At 37.1% G+C, this 19,654-nt stretch overlaps 1 protein-coding gene across 1 annotated transcript in view; it reads left to right on the top strand.

Moving 5' to 3' along the window:
- Trhde (thyrotropin releasing hormone degrading enzyme) overlaps positions 1 to 19,654 on the top strand; it is a 396,564-nt gene that overhangs the window by 265,932 nt on the left and 110,978 nt on the right. Inside the window, exon 7 of the mRNA XM_052753383.1 lies at positions 7,762 to 7,827. Within this exon, the coding sequence (XP_052609343.1) occupies positions 7,762 to 7,827 (66 nt within the window). The remainder of the gene's footprint in view (positions 1 to 7,761; positions 7,828 to 19,654) is intronic.

Genomic DNA, 19,654 nt, shown 5'->3' with positions numbered 1-19,654 from the left:
TTCTTGTTCTTAATTGAAACAATAGAATTGTCGCTGTCATCACTGCTACCTCTTAAGTGTACTAGTAGATATCTAAATCACCTAACAAGCTTGAGTTGACAGCAGAACAAGAGAGCTTAGCAGACATTAGGCTTCCAAAGTAATTATTAAAATTAGTTTGATGTGGCCCACAGGATAGATTTGTGAGGGTGAGAATGCATCAGGGGCTGTCATTAAGGGGCCGTGAAATAATTCAGCTTCACAGAGGTAGAGGCTTGGCCTCAGGAAGCAATAAATCAAAGAGGACTCCAAGGTTCTAAGCGTGGGTGATGGAGCAATTGGGCATTAATTTTGCTTTCATGATTAGAATTAATTTTATTCCCGTTTTCATCCTCTGTCTACTCTTATTCTTTTCCTTTAGATTATGATATAATTACAGGCAGCTAAAGCATGCTGAGAGCAGGAAAAATAGTGTTTTTCCGGGGAAGATCATACCAATTTGTTATTAGTACCAAACGATCAGCTCTGAAAACACACACACACACACACACACACACACACACACACACACACACACACACACACACACGTGTGTGTATGTATGTATGTATGTATATAAATATTTTACAGACTGAGCAGCTTATATTTATGTACTGATGTACACACAGACATATGTATCTAACAACTGATGGATAAAAGAGTGTATGAATTTGAAAGAGAACAAGGAGGGGAACATATGCAGGGAGTTCAATCAGTATGTGAGTCAGGGATATTCAAGATTAGGTATTTTCCTCCCCTACCCCATTTTTCACATGCTAAAATAGTTCATATTATCTTTAAAAGAGGAAAGCATTTTTTTTTAAAAAAAAAAACGTGGGAGGATTTAATGTACTCTCTTCCTTCAGACCAAAGACATTCTACATTAACAGATTATGTCAGAATGGTGTACTCTCTCTCTATGTGTGTCCATGCTTAGTGAAGAGACATCTTTCTGAAAGTTATCATTTGAAAAGCACTTTGATTTTGAAATCAATATATTAACCCTTTCAACAATGCAGAATAGAACAGGGCTTTCTCACTGCATAGGTTTCTTTGTCTTTTAAGGAACTAAAATGAAAAACAGTGAAGTGGATGGGAGCTAATTAGGTCAGAGACAAGTTCCAGTACTGACTGTGCCCATAGATAGTAAACAAATGGCCTCATCCCTTTGCTACTGTCTCTCCCATCTGCAAAATGGAAGCAGTGATGTGGGGCTACTCAACTCCTTCCAGCTTAACAGTTGAATGAACCATAAAGCATATGCCCGCAGAATAGAAGGTTCATTACCCAAAGACTTTTACGGGGCTTGAAAAGAAACTTCCAGTTTTGTTTAGACTCCTGTTAGTAAAGACTGATTACCAGCTGATGACTGTGACGAACCCAAGGTAGATAGATCCTACTTGGGGATCGTCATACTGCCAACTACTCTACCGAATTAATCCCGATCTTCCAAGCGGGGAGAAAGCAGAAGCTGCAGGCGATCTGGGCAGTGTGTCTCCACACACGTTCGACTTCTGTAGCCTTGGGTTTGCACTGAACTGGTGCCAAGGCAGCTTGGTGTTTCTTAGTATACCAACATGCCTCATTCTCCCATGTCCTCCAAATGTTCCACTTAATTTCCAGCCCGAGAGTATTGGAAAGTCATTTCACATCTTATTGGATTAGTTTCCTTTCCTCCTCTGCTGTCAGAATGCTACTAATTCTAAACTGAACAATCCTAACAATTTCTCTGTTTTCTTTTTCTTCTTTTTCTTCCTGTAGCCAGGCCTTTTCTTTTGAACCACCAACCATCACACAGAGACTTATTACTAGTTTCGAATGCTCAGCCCAGCTCAGGCTCATTTCCGGCTAGCTCTTTTAACTTAAATTAACCTGTTTCTCTTTATCTACCTTTTTGCCTGGGGGCTTTTTACTTTTCTTCCCTTCTGTATATCTTACTTTCACTGCCTCTCGTGTCTGACTGGCTGGTGGCTTGACCTGCCTCCCTTTCTCCTCTTTCTCTTCTCTCTTCTTCTCCTCATTCTCCCAGAGCCTAGATTTCTCCTCCAATTATTCTCTCTGCCTGCCAGCCCCATGTATCCTTTCTCTACCTAGCTATTGGCTGCTTAGCTTCTTATTAGACCATTCAGTTGCCTTAGGCAGGCAAGGTGAAACAAATACAAACACATCTTTACATAAATAGACACACACCCTTCCATCATTAAACAAATGCAACATAGACAAATGTATTACACCTTTACACAGTTAAAGTAATATTCTGCAAGATAAATGTAACACATTTTCGCCTAGTTAAAACAATATTCTGCAACATTTTTCTCTCTAGGTTCTCATTTTGTACAATGATTTTCAAAAGTGTCTAGATTCGATCTTGATTGCAGATCCTAAGACAGTAACCTCCATCAGTTAAAGCGAATGATTTGGAGTTGGATATAAGTGGGTGTCTAATCATACCTCTTTGACTTAATTTGGGTCACTTTAGCAAGTTATACAATTGTTCTGAGCCTCAAACTTCTGATTAGACAAAATAATGATACCTTCTTTGTTTCATCATGACTGTATCGCACCATTATTCCTTAGTGAATGATACATTTTGAGTGATTTCTGCTAAGACAGGGCTTTCTATCGCTCCACAAGTTTCCCTCCTCCCTACTCACTGCAGTTATCTGGAAATCTAGTTCTACTCTCAGGATGACATAATCTAAAGACGGCCTTTGCATTGTTGAAAGAGACAGACCTTTGCTTATCTGGGAATCATTTGTGTACCAGGAAGTGTTTTGGGTGGTGGGTCCTCAGTGGAGAAACAGACAGACCACGCCTCCTTGTACAGCTGCGGTCTGTTGTGTTCAGACTGTTTCCATCTTGTGCTTTGGTTTCTAAAATCTCTTCGTGACCTCTCCCCCCCCACCTTTCCCTCTTCAGTTTTTTTTCTCAGGAAACCTATGCTCATTCTTTCCAAGACTAACAGGTTCTCCTCTTCTTTTTCCTGGAAGTTTGTTCCAATACCCATCTCTTGATCTGCAATCATCTCTATTCAGTTATTATTTCTTGGAGCGACAATTTCTCTCACATTAAAAATAAAAAAAGGCCAGGTGGTGGGTAGTGGTACACACTTTTAATCCCAGCTCCCAAGGAGGTACAGACAAGTGGATCTCTGTGAGTTTGATGCCAGGCTAGTCTGCAGAAAGAGAGAGAGAAAGAGTTCCAGAACAGGCAGGGCTACACAGAGAAACCCTGTCTTGAAAAACCAAAAATAAGCAAAACACAAATGCCTCGTGTTCACATCCTTTTAGCTTCATTCACACCCACGGGATATTAAAATAGGTCTTTCCTAATTGTCACTGACTACATTCCTCTGTTAAATACTATTTTCCTTGAAGTTAAAAGCACAAGTCTCAGCCATATCTTCCATGACTCTGCTCATACCCAGGTTGCTTTCTGCTGTTTGTCACACTCTAGCATCCCCCTTTGCTTTTAATTTTAATTTCCTGAGTGTTTATCCTGAGTACTACGGGGAAGACGATATGGTCTGTAGAAAGACCTATAGATTGTATTTTCTGTCGCCTTCATTGAAACAAGAGCACACTTCTCTGGCATTCTTACTTACTCCTAACCCCGTTTATGTCTCCAGCTATGCCCTCTCCCATAGCTCATTTCTTTGTTGCCTTTCCTCTCTAGTCCTCTGCTTCTCTACCTATTTTGAAAACTTCACATTTTCCAAGTGATTTTTACCAGTTTAGCTAGTTTCTCCTAAAGTGTCTATCTATGCATGTCTTCCAGGTCATCTTCTCTTATCTTAGACTAGAAATCCAACCTGCCTCTGTCACATTTGTTAAACTGTCTTGCTACCACTCATTCCTCTTGTTTGTTTCTGGTTATCTTACCTGTTCTGGGGTATCATACTTAAGCCCTCTGTAGTAGAATATTATTTTGAGGTGTGTTACTTTTGTTTATGTTGCATTTGTTTAACTCTGTGAAGCTGTGTTACTGTGCCTGTTTAAAACACTGATGGTCTAATGAAGAATTGAACAGCCAATAGTGAGGCAGGAGAGAGAAATAGGTGGGGCAGGCAGGCAGAGAGAATATATAGAAGGAGACATCTGGGAGAAGAGAGAGATCTAGGAGCCAGAGACGGAGGAGGACATCACGGGCGAGCCACACAGTAGAAGTAAGAATTACAGAAGTAAGAACAGGAAAAGCCCAAAGGTAAAAGATAGATGGGATAATTTAAGTTAAGGAAAGATGGCAAGAAAAAGCCAAGGTAAGGCTGGACATTCATAGTTAAGAATAAGTCTCCATGTGTGATTTATTTAGGAGCTGGGTGGCAGGCCCGCCTAGAGAGAAAAACAACAGCCCTCACCTTCCAACATACTTTAGTTCTGCAGTTCAAGCTTCTAAAATCTACTTCAAACACAATCTCCCATTATGAGGCTTCCTGCCTTCCTATCTGTATGACCTTCGATATTTCAGGTTTCTCACCTCCTCACCTGCCTGACTATGTAAATACTATTCCTGTTACATCATGTAGATGGGGCCTGAGCATGTCCACCTTTCCAGGCCTAACAGAAATGTCACTCTTTAGACCCTTCAATCCCATAGGGATGAGGTATGTTTACATCAACCCTATTTGTATTCTGTGGGCTATTGACCAAACTACCATCTCACTAAACATATGCTAAGGAAATAATTGAGTTTGTAAGATTACCTTCTCTTAAAAAGTGATTACATATTGTGAAACATACCAGTGAAACAATAAAGGCTATATCCTTGATGAATAGCTAGTGTTCAAGAATACAAAGTAATTGCCATATGTGCAGACAGTTTCTCTCTTTGTCAACCATTATTGAATTAAGGGAGCTCATCTTAGCCAACTGCAGGGAAGGAATGTGCTAAATCTGAGGAGAGGGGGTCCTTTCTCTGGATATATTCAGTGTCATCTTTGAAAGCATTAGGTACTCAAATTATTACAAATTGAACCAAAAAAATAAAGGACAGAAGAAGAAAAACTATGATTGAGTTTACAAGCCCCTTTTGTGATATATTTATGATATCCTAAATAAATCAGTCAGATAGCACAGTATATCCCCCTGGACCTTGCTTTATAAAGTCATGATGACTTTTCTTAAGAAACAGTACAATTCCATTCCATAAAGCTCCTCAAGGTGCTTAAATGTCCAATTCATTTTCTTGAGGCTGGAACTTTCAATCATAAGTGAAGATAATTTGCCACATTATAAGTGAGGCTAGCTAGGTAAATAAATATTTTCAAGATACAGAGAAATGTGATTCAGTACTTTCCTCAAAACAGAAGTATGTGGGGTGACTTTAGCTATGCTATAAGGTGTGGCCTTTGTTATAGCCATGCATAGTAAGTGTCCTATATACTGACTGACACCTCTTTGCAGACTTTTTTAAAATAGGCATTTAAAAAAATTAGCAATCACCAGAAAAGGTCAGTTAAATATAGAAGAGTGTAGACTGCTCCAGGCAACATCAAAATATCCAGATAATTTATTTTCTGAAATGTAATTGAGTTATAGGATATAACAATAATGAAGAACTCAGTGTTGTTATGACTTTTGAATATTGGCTATATTTCTATGTCTTATTTCTCAGCACCCTGCTCCAGCCTTGCTAAGACGGGAAGAACAGGCCCATGCTTTATGATTACAAAGTACTCTTTTGTCATTAGTTCACGCCAAACTGATAGTTTTTATAGCCCGACAAGGGACCAAGTCATCATTACCTGGAGGGAACCACTTAAATCATTTGAAGATGGCTCTTCTGCTCTGAAGGGAAGTTGGAGCTGACTGCCTAGGAGTCTCTCCCTCCCCAGGTGGCAGGGGTTAGTGTTGTTGAAGAACTGACAGATTTTCCCCTCAGGGTGGGTAGACTAGATTGGAAAATACATAGGAGCAGAGCTTGTCAAGGAAATTCAGGGAGCAGAGCTGATGCCTTCTACAGGGGATTCTCACCCGCTCCCTAGATTGAATCATAAATGCTTATGTTTTATGGACTTATACAAGTGTGCAGAAGACAGAGAGCAAGAAGCAAAATATTATACATAGAGAGAGAAAGAAGTAGAAGATGAGAGAGGGAAATATATCTGGAGGGGCATAAAACTTTATGGTTTGTCAGCTCATTATTTGTTGAGATGATGATAACATCCTCATTTGAGGAACAAGTTCTTCGGGAAACTGAGATTTTTTTTTTTTTATGAGAGTGCTTTAAGGGTGATTGACTAATGGAGTGAGAATATTATATTGCATCATAGTTCCAAAATTAAAGGAAACAGTTTTAGTGTCAAACAGTGGAAAATCACAGTTGTGTCTGACTGTGGCAGGGCAGTGTAGGATTGATGAGCGTTGTAGGGTTCTCTCTTTGAAGAGGATACCCTGGGTGCGTGCATTGAGATGTCATAGTGAACCTCATCAGCATGTACAACTGATGTGCATTAATACAAGTTAAAAGAGACACCTTGGATAGAGGAGTTACTGCAGTATATGCATTTGTAAGGATGGTGGAGAGGGATATGTAGGCACAAAGGAATTTCTACTAAACCTAGACTGTCATTTATACTTAGACAGTCACTGCTTAATAACCCCTGAGCAGCTCAGTATGAACTAGTGATGTCTAGAAGACTAATTTGTAGTTTACATTCAGGTTTGTGATCATCCTGGCTAAACCCCTCCTTGCTTGGATTGCTTCAAGTTGATTACTTATTCACATATTGCACTGATAGTATTCTATATTCATTATAATAGTAGTATTCAATTTTCTAATTTAGTATTTTATTTTATTAATCAAAATATATTAACTACATACACTTCCTTAGATATAGGTACATATAACTGCATCTAGCCTCTATAAGAAATAGATATGACAAAAATATTGGGCCATCATGAAAATAGCATTGATGACTCACACTATCTTTCAGACCCTGTTTTGAACTATTCTACACAGATACACACACAACTTCTTAATATATATACTTCATACACACACACACACACACACACACACACACACATATATATATACTAATTTTTGAAATATGTACTTTACACACACACACATACACTAATTTCAATGTATGTACTTCACACACATATACATACATACATACACACTAATTAATCTTCAAAACTGTCTCACTGTATAGGATTGTTGGTAACTCTATGTTGCAAGCGAAGAAAATAAGAGAAGAGAGGTCTAATCATTCGTCCTGGTAAAGTGTTAAGACATTAGCAGAGACAGAGTTTGAACCCGGATAACCAGACTACTTCACACTCTCTTCTTCGCTTTTGCTGTAAAGTATTCCCACATGAGTTAGGAGTTCAGTGAACAGCTAGAGTACCTGCAGATTATGCTTTCCTATGAATATTTCTTACCATGGGTATCCTTAGGTTACTCGATCATGGGCTTTTGAGTGTAAGTACCGTGCTTTATTAAGTTTGCCATGTACCATGTTCACAGAAGTATTTATTACTCCTAATTACAGACTGTTTCTTGAGATACTGTGTCTGAGGGATTTTCACCTTGAAGTAGTAGGTTTTGATCCAGAAAACATTTAGATGTACCCAACATGGATTTTGCAACCTGTAAACATGTTATTTCATGTTTTCCTCCTTGAATATTTTCCAAATAGAACAGAGTGAACAGAGTGAGCCCTTCTTGATTGACATGTGGCACTGCTGGACTCACACTTGTTGAAATACTTTTCTTTCCAATACCTTTTTTCCACAGGGTGCTGCTCTAATTAGAATGCTGGCTAATTTTATGGGCCATTCCGTTTTTCAGAGGGGTTTGCAAGTAAGTAAAATGCTTTCTATTTTTTTTGCTACCGTTTTTCTTGTTGTTATATTTCTTTTAAGGTTGTTTCACAGTTTGGGAAGTTACTAGTAACAAATTGTGACTGTGATGGAGAAATTTGAGGTGTGCAAGGCAGGTTCATTCCTTCTGTATGATAAAAGAGAAAAACCGTCATAGGACACTCAGTGTATCATCTGTCCAAACCCAAACTGGTATACGATTTAGAGGCATTTAATTGGCATTTACAAACTGAACTACTTTTTACACATGTCAGATCCTGAACAACTTACATAAGAGCTTCAGAAAAACTGCTATTATTTACTGTAATTGAGATGTTTAAGTAATATGAAAACAAATTGATAGCTTTACTAAAATTACATAATTGAGAAAATTTTACACTTGTTTTTCAGTTATGTACTGTCTATGTTTTGTTTTACTACTGATCCACAGAGTTGCTGTTTGTCCCAATAAAAATAAAATACTTTTATTTGAAAGGAAAATGAATCATTTTAAAAGAAAAGAGATAATTATGTGGTTTTTGTTTTGTTGTTATCTCTTAGAAGTCTGTTCTTTTCTAATGTGAGCCAGAAATGTAGCAGATATGGATAGGAGGGGACCTGGGGAGGAACGGGGCGGAGTAGAGGGAGGGAAAACTAATCAGGATATATTGCATGAAAAAAATCTATTTTTAATAAAAGGAAAAAAGAGAAAAGACAGTTGTATATATGGCATTTAGGGTAATAAGCATGAAAATGTAAGAATGGATACATCAAAATTATTAAAAATGTAGAGCAGATACAACTATAAAAAATTAGAACTTTGATTCCATTGAATCTGCTGGAGTAAATCACTCTCCTAGTCACTGTGATTGATGAATTATTTATGATGCATTCTGCTACTTAGAAGTGTCCTTTAAAGTAAATTGATGTTCACCTGAAATACAATTATGCTAAGACAGAGAGAGCAATCAATCTTATCTGTTCTTAGTAAGCTTTTCATTTTGAAATTTAAATAAACTGCACCTGGGATCGGGCTATATTTTTGTAGTACAATTCTATCTTTATCAAAAAATAAGCTGGAAGATAAAACACAAAGGCAAGAGTTAAATTTGCTATGACAAACTATAAATTTAATGCAACAAATAAGAAGAGCATATACATTTATTGAAGAATAAGTTTCCTTCCAAGCTACTTTTGCAGATTAGTTTTAGCAGCCATCAAAATTTACTTTAATCAGCCCTTTTCATTACAGATGCCCTCAGAATAGCTGAATTCATCGAACGTATTTGCTGAAGGATGTAGGTTCTATCTGCTGAGGGACGAAGACTCCATTCTGATCACATAGTTGAGAAAATCTTTTTTTTCCCTTCACCTCAAAGAGTGCCCTCCATGAATATAAACTATGTAGAGGGATGTCCTTCCCTTATCCCCACTACTTTGTTTTCCCCGTTGAATTTGTAACGTGACAGTTTCAGAAAACATTTAAGTTTTCATAAGGGCAATAGAAATTGAATTTGGATTCCCAGTGGCAAGCTGATATGAAATCATTTTCTGCATACAATTTTTACTATTTCCCTTTAACTATGTACATGTATTTGCGCATCAGATTGAGTGACTATGGTTCCGTTCTTTGGGCAGAATGTCTTTGTAGCCCTTTTCCTTTTCCTCTCATATTTTCTATGGTATGTAAAATATATTATTTAGAGTACACCCTATATTCTATTCCACTGGCCCAGCCTGTTCAGTTTTATCTGAAACTGCAAAAAAAAAAAAAAAATGATTAAAATAAATCTTCATTTGAAGCTACTGTTAATGTGCAATCTTATGCTCCAATACTTGATTTGGTTAATTTTCAACCAAGGGAGTCTGTGTTTGTCAACATTGCATTTCATTTGCCTCGTGACATCTCATTGATCAGGTGGATCTGTATCCCTCGGTACTCTGCTTCCTGCTTCATTTATACTTTTCACTCAAACTGATTTAGTGTATCATCAGCAGTTTGGATTAGTTTACAGTAGATCCTTCTGTCTGGGTGATAAATTATCATTTCTTGTGCATGAAGATGTATGGGGTACATTTTGGAGATGACCTCCTGAGCAGACACTTTATGTCATGGTGTTTGGAGAGTTCATATTAATAAGCTTGCCATTCACAAGGCCCTGGGGAGTCTTACTTTACAAGTTGTTGAAAAGGCTACTCTGGGATGTCAGCATTTACCTCTGAGGAAAATCTATTAATTGTTTTTACATTAACTATGGCTATTTCTATGTTGATAAATGAAAGTTTATTATTTGCAAATGGATTGTGTTTATAGTTACTGGCTCAGGCAAATCCAAACTGCGAACTAGGTGTTTTCATAAGTTATTTTTCTTTCTTTCAATCTTTCCTCTTTCATTCTTTTGCTTTAAATTTTTTTTACCATGTACTCAAATAATTCCCTCATGCCATGATATACTATCCTAATATTATAGTAGCTTCTTGATTACCAAACAAAATTTGTGTTATGGTGATAATTTTTCATATCTGTATGGACTATTCTAAGCTTTTTTTTTTTTTTTTTGGTTTTTCGAGACAGGGTTTCTCTGTGTAGCTTTGCACCTTTCCTGGAACTCACTTGGTAGCCCAGGCTGGCCTCGAATGCACAGAGATCCACCTGGCTCTGCCTCCCAAGTGCTGGGATTAAAGGCATGCACCACCACCACCCGGCTATTCTAAGCTTTTTAAAGAAAAAAAGCAAAAGTATTTACAAATATGTTATGTATAATTTATCTAAAAGACTTCTGGGTTAGTTTATATATTCAAATTTCTTTTAAAAGTATTTAAATAGAGTTTCAAAAATATTTTATATATTGCACAGTAATTTGTGTGGCAATTTAAAAATTTAAATTTTAAATTGAAGACATACCTCAGCAGGCAAGGACTCTAAAACTTTTTGAGAAAAAAAAAACTGTTGTGGGATATTTGATTGTACTGTGAAACTATGAGACTGAGTTAATAAAATTAACCTTGGATTCGGGTGGAGCCAGTGACTAGTTGACAGGAATTAGCCATAGAGAGGATGGAGGAGCCAGGAATACTGACAGAGAGATGCACAGGGAGGAGGGAGGGACTTAGAGATTCATGGGCCATTTTTGGTTTGGGATGGAAGGAGAGATTAATTAAGATTAATTAAGATTTAAACAATACCTATCCACAAATCCAGCCCTACAGAAAGTACTAGAAGGAAAACTCCAACCCAAGGAAGTTAGCTGCACCCATGAAAACACAATAGATAACTTCACACCAGCAAATCCCAAGAAGGGAGACACAGGCACACTACTGCCACCACTAATAAAACCTAAAATAATAGGAGTTAACAATCACTGGTCATGAATATCTCTTAATATCAATGGACTCAATTCACCTATAAAAAGATGCAGACTAACAGAATGGGTAGGAAAACAGGACCCATCCTTCTGCTGCATACAAGAAACACCTATCAACCTCAAAGACAGACATTACCTCAGAGTAAAGGGTTGCAAAGAGAGTTTCCAATCAAATGGACCTAAGAAGCAAGCTGGGGTAGCTATCCTAATATCTAACAAAATAGACTTCAAACTAAAATTAAAAGAGATGGAGAAGGACATTTCATATTCATCACAAGAAAATTACCTTAAACCTCTTATTTAGTAAATAAATGATATTTATAAGCTAAGATTAGTTCATAATTTTGCTAATAAGTCAGGTTAAATTTTTATGTTTGAATTGAAAGTGGAACTTGCAAAAATGAACCTAGTTTCAACTTTTCTGCTGTTGATTATATCTTCCATTCATAAATAATATATTTCAAGATACAGAAGTGATTATATTTTTGCAAGCTCTACATATCTACTGTTATATTTAATCCATTACACAAAATGACAGCAGGCATTTGTGGGAGGCTTGAGGCAATAGAATAAGTAGGGAGAAATAATTCTCATTTCTCTTAATTAATGCTGAGCCTCCTCCAAGCCATGAAATCTCTCTTGGCCTCCAACCTTATAGTTATAAAATGCAAAAATAAATTTTCAAGATCTTTCCCATCTTTCATAGTTTCTAAATATAGGATTTATTGAGGACAGTTGATCAGTTAGGCAATTTTATTTGATATTTTTAATTTGGGACCGCTGTTTTAGTTTGATGGAGGTATACCATAAGCTGCATGTGCAAAAGCGACTTCCTATTTTTGAGCTTCCTGATGTCCTCCTGAGTATTATACTGAGTGGCCATCAGTGTATGCAGCAACGCAACTGTATAAAACCAGACAAGCATCTGTTGCAGCCTTGCTGATAACGTGTTTTATTTTTCTGGCATGAAATTCAACTTACGTTGTCTTGGTGTATAAGCTACATATTTATTTCCCTGCTTTGCTCCAGACATTTATTATTATTATTTTTGTGTGTGGTTAACATATGTTTGCCTTGCATGATATTTGCTAAGGACTTTTAGAAATTTCTTGATGATTTTTATAACGTGTGTTAGGTTTTCCTAAGGTCAGAATTCCTAGCTGTTCTCCTTAACCATGGAATTGACTCTGTTTACAGGTCTGATGGCAGGAGCGTGTCCTGGATGTTGACTTTGAGGAAAATTAGCACTCCCCTTGTTGATTGTTATTATAGGGAATTCAGAAAAGGGAGGGTTAACACTCAACACCAACTTACCCTCTCAACAAGGGGAGCTCGTGTTAACACTAGGCAGAACTCAGGGGATTTTAGACCTTTGAAGCCTGTGTCCTAATCCTTCTTGCCATTTGTCTTCCCGTCTATGCTCCATTCTTCACACAAACACAGGGAACACATGTATTGCTATTGTCCTGTTATCCTCTATTGATGCTGCCTCCTTTAAAATCTAACAAAGACAGGCAAAAACTTGTAGATAGCTTTATTTAAAGGTGTTGAACCACTTCTTAAAGGGCTAGCACTGGATATCACTAAATAAACCAGCTTCAGTTTTAGTGTTTGTATTGAAAATGGATCATGGAGGAAATAAAATATAAATTTTTCTGTTGTTAGATTATGTCTCCCAGTTATAAATAATATATGTATATATATATATTTTTTCAAGATGTAGAAATGTATATATTTTTTCAAATTCCACATACTTATTCTTCCATGTAATATATTCCACAAACTCAGAGCAATCTCAAAACCATTCTACTGTTCAAGAAGAAATGGATTTAACATTGTGTATGAGCATTTTATAAAGTCAAGGTGGATGTAAGGGGACAAATCAAGAAAGTAGCTTCCAGGAAGTCAGTAGCTTTGGTATCACATGTAACTAATAGGCATTTGTCACAATATTGGTATTGTCCATGCTATTTACCTTGATTCAGTCATACTAAGTATATCAATACCAGTCATGTGTATATAAATTTAAATGTTTGGAAGTTATTAATCTTCTCCAATAAGTACAGAAATAAAAGACATACTCCTGACCCATCCATAGGGTACCTTGCCGTTCAAAATAGTTATCTTGGTGGTTTTAGCATCTTGAGGTTGGCACACTTTTGACTTGCATGATCACAACTGTAGGCTCCTCATTTTACCTCCCCAGGTTAGCCAGTATTCCTGAGACATGGCAAGCACAGTGAGAAGAACCAAATCAGTGGATGTCTGAAGTTGCTTTTTGTTTAAAGACGACTCTGAATATAAAATCGGAAGTGAGGTTATGTCTCCCCAGCCCCCAACTTTTCTCCTACTATAATGCCCTTGAGTAAAGATGACCAGAAAGTAACCTCATTACCTACTAGGACTTTGGTAATTAGTGACATTCCCAGCACACAGACTCGGGGTATACCGTTTAAATATCTTATTTTGTCTGTGTCATGAACACTCCCAAATTCTTTTCTCAGCCCTGATGGAAGGCCAAGGTAATAGCTGTTAAAATAATTAATCCATAGTACTATCACTTTTTCTTTTAAAACAAAACAATATTATCCTAATGATCTGAGCCTGGCAATATCATTCTTCATGTTATTATGAGCTGACATCAGAGAATTAAAAATATTTTTTAAAAAAAGGTCATTGTTAAATTTGAAGTAAACTCAAACCTGTCAGAGAGTGAGTCACCTTCCTGTTCAGCCTGTGAGAATAAGTCAATAACTTCCAAAATATGTTTGAATAGAGAAAGATTTCTCTTAATTAGTATTTAACTGCTCTCTTCCATAAGGTAACCTACAACAACATGTTTGGCTCCAATTATCAGGGCGGAAATTGCTTATGCAAATCAATGTAAGCAATGAGGTGTGGATAAAAAGCAAAAAGGAAATGTCATTATTATTGGTTTGTGCTCATAAAATTCTGGTAGCTCGGAGGTAATGGCAGGCACAAAGCCATGGTGATTATCAGTAGTAACAACACCTTCAATAGCGTGTTCTTGTGAAGTATTATGTGCACATATGTGTATTTGAGGGTTTTATTTGAGAATCATAGGCTTATGTTTGTGAGTACTTGCTCCCTTGCATGTGGATTTTCAGGCAAGCTTAAAAGTTAGCCATGAGAACAGAGATAGTACATTGAAGTTAACTCCCTCCTAAACAGACAGTAGGGTATATTTATCATGATGATAGCTAAATCACTCTTATTGTAAAATTACTATATTACTATTGTAAAATTCACTCAAATGCATCTATGCTCCACTTATAAGTGCTGTGAAGGTTTAGATATTTGGAAAGCATAAAGGTGAACATTTCATAATGATTTGTTGTGCTCAATCCATATCATAGAATACTGATACCATTGCAAGTTTTCCAAACATTGGGTCTGCCTTAATCAGCATTTAATTTGTCAAATAATTAACTGCAAAGCTAAAATGAATAAGTGCATTACTGAATATGTGCATGTATATTCATAGTGCATGAAAGTCAACATTTCTATTTCTTATATGAAATAAGAACTCTTAAAAATAAATGAAAATCCCTACTCAAATTTCCGAAGTAAGAGAGAAAAAAAGTTGTATTTATCAACTTCCCTTAAAAAGGCAAATCAGTATGCAATAAAATATGACAGCAGCATTTTTTTTCTCTCGTTTCCACAATTATGATCCATAATTCATGCTCATATAACTTCAGTTGAACTGTATGAAAAGCAGCACGGTCTACCCCAGGACCAAAGGACCTTCTCCTTTCTGATTGGACGGCCTCTTCTTCCCTCCCCTTTGTCTTTCCTTCCTGCTCTTCTCCTCCCTTTCCCTTATCTTCCTCTCTTTACTTCCTCCAGACATGTTCCTTATCGAAGTTAGAGTGTAGGATTTCTCCGTTTGGTTCTGGGACATTTTGGCTTCTCTTGGAGGAAAGATTGAAAAATACATTGACTCTTGGCTTTTCATTTTTTTTTAAACATTGTATTTATTTACCATCAATATGACTATTAAAATAAATGGAAGTTCTTTATGTGATAGACATTATCTAAATTTTCTATGTCATTCTTTATGAACATTTATCAGGTAGTTTATTCTATATGGTTCTTAGCTGAAGAAATTAAAGTTTAGAGAAAATAGATAACTTCTTTTAAAATCCACGTGACTGGTAAGGGTCAGTGTGAGTTCTTAACTAGATTTTTCAGTGTATAAACAGTGTTTTTCCTGATTGATTGAATTACATATTCTTCTCCACTGGTTGCTAGTGCCACAGTTGTGTGAGAAAAGAGTTGAAGAATGAAGACACACTATGCACACACCTGCAAGCACTAGGCATCCTAGGAAGACACTGTGCCTATTCCTGTAAGCACTGGACATCTTGATTTACAAAAGGCAGTGCATTTTGTTTTTATCTGCCAGAATATACTTTATCTATTTTTGTGAGCTTATAGTGGTCAAAGCCCTTTATCAGGGCATTCAGAAAAAAAAGCATTTCACAAACTTCAATTTTACCAAAAGATTCATTTTATGTCTTGGCAATATTTCAAGCTAGCAGCCACAGTGAGTGGTGGGTATATTTTAGTACCTGGAAACACCCCTGTAGACTATTATGTTTGCACTATTTTGCTGACAGGTGTAGAACCCCTTCAGGTTGTTCTGCAATGGAGTACAAATGTAGCAGTGGCAATATTGTAACTCATAATACTCCTGCTTGTAGGCATTGATGCTATGATCTATTATTGCTACATAGGAAACCACAGTGGTGTGAGGATATGCTATTGTCTATAATTTAAAGGAACCAACAAAAACACCCTTTTCAAATGCTGGCAGATTGTTTAGAATTAAAATACTCTGTTTCACACTATTATTTGACAACCTCTTACCAAAAAAAAAAAAAAATACTAATTTTTACAAAATTTACGTTCATTAAACAGGGTGATGGATTTTTAAAATTTGTAAAACACCTTTTTGTTCCAGAAGAAATAGCTGAATATATGTCCAGGGAAGCCACTTCTGAAGGTAAATTTAGGATAAATACACGTTTAGATTTCTGACTCAGAGTGGCTTGCAAACAATTATACTCAACTATTGTTCTTATATCTCCTCAAATAGGTTTATTTTCTAAATGCTTCACTTTTTTTCTTACAGTTTAAACTTTATGTGGATGCTTGAAACTTCTTACATGGAACACTCTGGGTAATGGATTTTGTTCCTCTCGTACAAGAATTTAGCAACAGGGGAAATCTGAATAATAACTTATTCCTTTCCATCTTTGGCTCTTGTCTGTTAGAATGAAGCTACAGACATTTCTTTTGTTTTTGCACAAGGCTTTCTCCCTCAATGTGCTGCTACTCATGCACACTTTGTCTCACAATTTTTTTTTAAAAAAAGTTTGCAAATATTAACCAAAATTAACACCCCAGTCTATAGTGTGGCTTTTTTTGTTTTGTTTGGTTGTCTGTGAGGGTTCTAACTTGTTTGTTCTGTTTTTCTCAAGGTCAAGGTACTGAATATATGGTCTGAAGTATAGTAGCCAGGCTCAAATAAGACTGCTCAGCTCTTGTGTATCTTTGCTATGAGGCAGCATTGAATCACTTTTGTTGTTCATGGCTTACTTGAAAATTACCTTACTCTGTCTGCTTAAAATAGTCACCTTCCATAGGACAGTGGTTCCAAGTTTAAAAGCCTCTGTTCTAGATGCTTAAATTAAGTCAAAAGCTTATTTAGAATATGGTGGTATTTTATTTGTACTGAAATGTGATTTTAATTGTATGTTAATGAATAAAGTTGCCCAGGGGTCAGAGCTATTAGAGCCATAGCAAGAGCGTGGTGGTACACGCCTTTAATCCCAGCACTTGGTAGAAAGAGCTAGGTAGATCTCTGTGTGTAAAAGGATACAGCCAGCATTGGAGACACACGCCTTTAATCTCAATACCAACCATAGAAGACCTGGAAATCTCTACAGATAGGCAGTGACGAGGCAGTCATGTGTTTGGGTTTATAACCAATGAGAAGGCAGAACAGAAAGACTATTTAAAGACAAACACACAGGAAGTAGGTCCCTTTCAGAGAGCTCTCTTGGCTGAAGCAGGAAGGGTAAGGCTCTTAGTTCTGACCTCTTGGCTTTCTTCTCTGAATTGGCTCTGTGTTTCTTATTTAATAAGACGGTTGGTTACATACACATTAAAATGTTTTTGTTTTTAATGTCACTTTGTGTACACAGCATTTGTGAAATTTTCTGCTTGATATTGTATTCATTTTTTTACCTTTAGACTGCTTGTCTGGACTGTTAAGTACACACCTCATTCCCCATACCTTCTGTTGACAACACAGTGAAATACGAGCACATTTACAAAATAATCTTCTTCCACTTTGTGTGCATTGCAAAATAGAATTTTTATTGACTGTTTAGTGATCACCAGAATGATCATTAAAAGTCTGCATTTGTTTTTTGAAATCATCTATTGATACATTAGACATAAGTTTGGGTTTCAAACAATACAATAAACTCTGGCAGAAATGAATTTATTAAAAGGACTGAAAGGGATCTGTCACATTATTGAGAAAGATGGAAAATCAAAACTCACTAAAAGGTATTGTGAGACTTAGAAATCAAGATCACTTGCCAAGGTCACACCTGAGAAGAGCTGACTCAGTTGGTGCCATTAATGTGGTTGTCACTCCATGCTCAGTGCCGACTTCTCATCTCAGGGAATGATCTCTCTGCTTCTCAAACATTTTACATGACTTCTTTAGGATTCACAGTCCTGGGCTGAAGCATCCACTTGATGGAGGCCAGGACACATGCTTCAACTTTAGGTGCCAGGGGAAGTGAGAAGGAATATTTAGCATTTTGTCCTTTCCATTTTGACACCAAGAGGGAGTTCTTGCCTTCCTCCCACATCCCACATTGCGTTATTGGCCCCAGATAAAAATGGAGCTCAAATGCTGGAAAGCCAAAAAGTGACAAATGCTTACTAAAAAATTTTTAGAGGTATAATTATTCTTGATAGTAAGCTACAATATTTTGAACCTTTGCTTCAGGCTTCTTGTCAAGTCATCAGAAAAACCAATACCTGACACTCTGGAGACTAATCTTCCTGTAGAGGACATTTTATGCCCTTTGGTGTCTCCCAGGCCCAAACTTGAGAATCTTTCCTCATCATAGAAATGTACACAAATACATGTGGTCTATCCAGAGCTGGGCTTCTGTGTTTTCTTATCAGCAATGTCCTGCTTTCTTTTAAGTCCTCATCCAGATTGACAACCATTTGCTTTAGAAGACCATGATTTCTCTGTATATGGAACCAAGTGATGCTACCTTCTGCTGCATTAACAGTATTTTGCTGAAGCACACAATGCGATTTTGATAAGTGACAAATGTTGAAAATGAGTTTGTTGCAGGATTTGAGGGGGAAACCTCACGAGTTTTAGAAAGAGTCCCATCATGGGATGCTGTCTTTCTCCTCTGGACAAGTTCTGTCTGAAGGTGATGCTTGGGGTGGCTGCTGCTATGCAACCACAAGACTGAGATCGAGGCTAAGACAGATAAAAGCAAGAGGTCTCAGCTCTGCTCTCTCTCTAATATGAAGGAAGAGGTTTTCCCATTTTAAAAGTCACTGCACTTTGGACAGTTTTGCTACTTACAGCTCAACACAGAGAAAATGTCTATGAAGATTTTATTGGACCATTTACTATGTCCCCAGGAATAAGCCACTTACATGGTTAATTCTCCATCCTGTCATGCAAAGGGACTTATTAATAGGAGAACAAGAATTCCGTAATTATTTTCATGTCTTAGAAGATAAGAGGAGTGCCTGTGCTTTACTTTCTGAGCTTGCTCTCTTTGCTTTTCCCCTTGTCCTTTTTGTTTAATTGCCTTTCATACATGAAATGTCATGAATCGTGTCATGTGTTAACAAAGAAAGTAAAAAGTTGTCTCAGATGCAGTAATTCAAATTTTTTGATGAAGTTAAATTTAAGTCATGTATTTGAAAAGTATTCATTGAAATAATGAGTCACGCCCTATTGTAGCTGCAAGTTTTCCTGTGTCCCAGCCGTCCAGCGGTTGGGACAAATCTCTCCCACTTGCATCCCCCAAGTAAACACACAGAGGCTTATATTAATAAAATCTGCATGGCCATTAGCTCAGGCTTACTGCTGACTAGCTCTTACACTTACACAGCCCATTTTTGTTAATCTATATGTCGCCACGTTTTTCTTTACCTACGTGCCATTGCGTGCTACTCCCTAGACGGTGGGCTGGCGTCTCCTCACTCAGCTTTCCTCTTCCCAGAATCCTCCTTGTCTGCTTAAGCCACCTATGCTTCCTGCCTGGCTACTGGCCAATGAGCATTTTGGTAAAGTAGTGTACAAAAGCATTATCCCACAGCACCCTATATGACTATCTTAAGAGGGTATCTTGGGTGAGCCTAAGAGACACATTATCATTA

This window comes from Peromyscus californicus, unplaced genomic scaffold, assembly GCF_007827085.1.
Source record: "Peromyscus californicus insignis strain IS unplaced genomic scaffold, ASM782708v3 Scaffold_24__1_contigs__length_46423439, whole genome shotgun sequence".
NCBI lineage: Eukaryota > Metazoa > Chordata > Mammalia > Rodentia > Cricetidae > Peromyscus > Peromyscus californicus.
The sequence above is the reverse complement of the archived record's forward strand: the minus strand, read 5'-3'. Positions and strand labels throughout refer to the sequence as shown.